Source organism: Poromitra crassiceps (assembly GCF_964638095.1).
Source record: "Poromitra crassiceps genome assembly, chromosome: 18".
NCBI classification, from domain to species: Eukaryota; Metazoa; Chordata; class Actinopteri; order Beryciformes; family Melamphaidae; genus Poromitra; species Poromitra crassiceps.
Genome location: NC_139636.1, coordinates 11,700,563 through 11,704,569, shown reverse-complemented (window position 1 = coordinate 11,704,569; position 4,007 = coordinate 11,700,563). Strand labels below are relative to the sequence as shown.

At 44.0% G+C, this 4,007-nt stretch overlaps 1 protein-coding gene across 1 annotated transcript in view; it reads left to right on the top strand.

Moving 5' to 3' along the window:
* Positions 1–694: 694 nt before the first annotated feature.
* pard6a (par-6 family cell polarity regulator alpha) overlaps positions 695–4,007 on the top strand; it is a 34,117-nt gene continuing 30,804 nt past the window's right edge. Inside the window, exon 1 of the mRNA XM_083655006.1 lies at positions 695–956. Coding sequence (XP_083511132.1) covers positions 888–956 — 69 coding nt within the window. The 5' untranslated portion in view covers positions 695–887. The remainder of the gene's footprint in view (positions 957–4,007) is intronic.

The following is a 4,007-nucleotide window of genomic DNA, read 5'->3' as shown; positions in this document are numbered from 1 at the left end:
TCTCTTACTAGAGGACACTACTGTAGCCTATATGTCTCTTTGATATTTGTGATTGGCTGTTCAGCACTTTGGTCAACCTTATTGGTTGTGTAAATGTGCTATACAAATAAATGTTGACAAATAAACGTTGACTTGACCCCGTCACGTTTTGTGATGCGGATGGGATAATATTAAGGATTTTAAGGATTGTATGTAGGCTATGCCTGAGGTGGGAAAATATGTTTTCTTGGATGCTTAACATGTCCTTTCAAGCCTCAAGGCTTTATGTTATGGAATAAAAAGGTTTGCTCTTGATGGAAATTTTGACAATTTCAAAGTGGAAACGTAATTTGTTTGGGAGAATGACCCAAGCAGCCTACTGTTTTGTTGTGATTGCTACATGTATGAAAAAGTAAGGGCCTTTTGAATGCAGCCTGCAGTGTCGGAGCAGGGTGCTCCTCTGAGACAGTGATTGAGTGAAACGAATGAGTAGTCGAATTGCGATTTGCGAGGCTGAGTGGGAGGTCAGACACAGAGAGGTTGGTTGGAGGAGGAGACACACCTCACATCATCGCATCACCAGCCCTCCTCTCCTCGCTCTAGTACCGGGCTGCCTGGCTCCACCTGTCGCGAGGCTGTGTCCCCCCCCCCCCCCCCCCCTCCGGTGGGCAGCAGCACGCGACAGAAACAGGAGCCGTTTTAACGGTCAAAACAAGCAAACAGACCGAACCAACCAACGGCCCCGTGGCTGAACGGAGCGTCAGTGCGCTCGTGGTGGTGTTGTGTTTGCTCCCAGAGGACAGGACAGGAGAGGAACGCACACTGATTCCGGTGCATGGTTTATCCGCAGTGCTCCAGCGCGCGGACAGGACAGGACAGGACAGGACAGGACAGGACAGGACAGCAGCATGTCCAGACAGCAGCACCGGGAGCGGACACAGCCGTTCATCGTCAGCGTGGTGGAGGTCAAGAGCAAAGTGAGTCACTGACAGGCTTTACGTTAACGTTAACGGCTCGGTTACCGTGACGACGAGGCGTCTGCTTTGTGCTGCCACTGCACTAGCGTTACCTCATTTATCTATTTGCCCTTTTTTATTGTTTATACGATGCGCAATACATGTATTGTATTGCCACAGTCCATGGTATTACCAGATATACGCTAGCTAACAAGCTAATTTCCATCTGTAGTCCCTGGGCCGACGCATGGAATACATGGTGTGTCTCTCTCTCTCTCACACACACACCACACACACACACACACACACACACACACACACACACACACACACACACACACACACACACACACACACACACACACACACACACACACACACACACACACACACACACACACACACACTCTCTCTCTCTCTCTCTCTCTCTCTCTCTCTCTCTCTCTCTCTCTCAATGTCTGTATGTCTCTCTCTGTCTCTCTGCCTGTCTGTCTGTGTGTCTGTCTCTCTCTCTCTCCCCCCCTTCTATGTTGTTAATTTGTAATTTGGGGGAGCAAGTGTGGTGATTTCACAATAATCTGAAGAATACAGAATAAGAGCCATTTATACTGAAACTGGAAGTGGTCATGGTAATAATAGGAGCACCCCCCTTCTCCACCATCCACCATTCATCAGTATGTTAATGTTACCAAACAAGTCATTGTAGTTTCAGGTAGGCGTTCACCTGCTCTGTCAGGCTGTTTCACATCAAATAACTTCATGGTCAATGTTGATTCCTTACTCCTTATATAGGCTACTAACCCCAACCCAAAATAGTAGCATCACTGCTTGTATCCGTTCTTTATGTCATTTTATTACTCACTGGGAGTAGTAATTTGTTACAAGACTTTATTACTTTTCGGTTACACCCCCAAAATCTTATAGGCTACGTACTGTATATTAAGGCTGCTTGATTATGGCAAAAATCATAGTCACGATTGTTTTGACTGATATTGAGATCACGATTATTTAACGTGATTACTCATTCACTTTGTCAACAACATCATGCGGTTTGAAGCTGAAAAACGTGTCTTTTTAATACTGGATTTCTTTTCAATTTAAATATAATTGAACTGAAAAACAAAGAAATAAATATAAATAAAAGTTAGTTAGTAAGTTAGTTACAGTATTTACAGCTACTGAAGAAGGCAGTGGTCGAAACGTCTGGCTGCACCATGGACATCATGTAAAATAAAATAAAAAAAAATTCCTGAGTGCGGGTCAGCTTATATTCTATTGAAACCTCTTGTCATGGACTGATCCAGCACCGGAGTCAATTGAATCAAGACTTTTTTTAGGGGGTGGTGAGCACATTAGTTGTTGAAAACTAGGCTACTTGACCTACCAGAGACGAGAACCAGTTCCACTACATAGTACAAGAAACGCACACACACACACACACCCACACACACACCCACACACACACACACACACACACACACACACACACACACACACACACACACACACACACACACACACACACACACACACACACACACACACACACACACACACACACACACACACACACACACACACACAGTTTCCCTGTTTTTCTCCCTGACACTCTTTCTCTGTTATTGCAGCTCCAATCTAAACGATGTGTCTAATCTGACATAATATGTCAAAGCATGTCTCTCTCTCCTTGTTGTTATGTCTCTCAGCCCGTCTAATCTGACATGTGTCCTCGCAGCGTGTCTCTCTCTCCTTGCTTTACTGTCTCTCGACCCCGTCTGTCAAAGCGTGTCTCTCTCTCTCTCCTTGTTCTGTCTCTCAATGAAGTCTTGTCAGGACTGTTGATCAGAAAGAAACTATTTTTTTTGCCAAAGTGCTGTAGAAAACATACATTTTCAAAACCAAGAGACACATACACATTCTACTGCATCCATGATTCAAAACATACTGAGATTATGTTTTAGTATGAAAACATGAACTACATAATACTACAAAATCACTCATTTCTGTTATAACATAGAACACATAAAAAAAAATATAGTACCGGTATGTATACTATAGTATGCAAACTAAGCATTTGAAACCAGTAAAGGCATATTGGACATTGCAGTAACTTGTGCTGGTGCAGGTTGCAGCTCAACAGTAATATGGAGTTTTGGACTGCCGAGTGTCATGTGAATATATTGTTTTCATAGCCATAGATTAGGCTCGCCACTGCAAAACTTAGATAGGTATAATGTTCACACAGTAACGTTACGTCTTGTGCGGCAGGCAGGTAGAACGTTTAAGATGACACCATTCCAAAGCTATGCCCAGTGTCATTTCTTTTCTCACCCATGTCATTCTCGGTGGTAATGCAAACAGCCATTGTTTGTCTCGGAGGATTTAGCGCAGGGTGACTTACTGCAACATATTTCATGAGAGATAAGCAATAAGAGAGACGGAAGCCAGAAATCCTCGGTGACAGCATTCCTAGGTGGCAGCATTCCAAGGTGACAGCATTCCAGCGTGACAGCATTTCTAGGTGACGGCATTCCCAGTTGACAACTTTTCCAAGACGGCAGCTTTTCAAGTCCCAGCAACCAGCATCGACGGCTGTCTCGCCACTGTACTCCATTACTCCATAGCCATTTCAGACATGAACTCTGAACTATGTCCATTGAATCAGGCCCAGGCATTTGCTGGAGTTACTGTACCCTTTCAGGCAAGAGGCATTGTTTTGTGTCATTTGTTTCCACACATGGTGGAATCCTCTGTGTAGTTTAGCCCAGAGCAATTTAGAGAGAGAGAGTTGAGTCAGCGGAGGACCAAAATGCATGACTCATTAGCCAATGAACAGCCAGGAAGGTTGTCTCACGCTACTTTTGAAAGCTAAAATAAAGCAATTTGATTTAAAAAAAAAAGTTTCAAAGTACAACACAAACTGTCCATTTTGCTGCAACTCGACAGTGCTCCTTAATCCAGGACCTTACTTCCTGGAACTCTTGAGAGTAAAAAAGTGGTCCATTGGAGTGAATGGAGATGTTGCGACTCTTCTATATACACGCCTCTGGTTTAGCCAAGTGAGGCGCATAC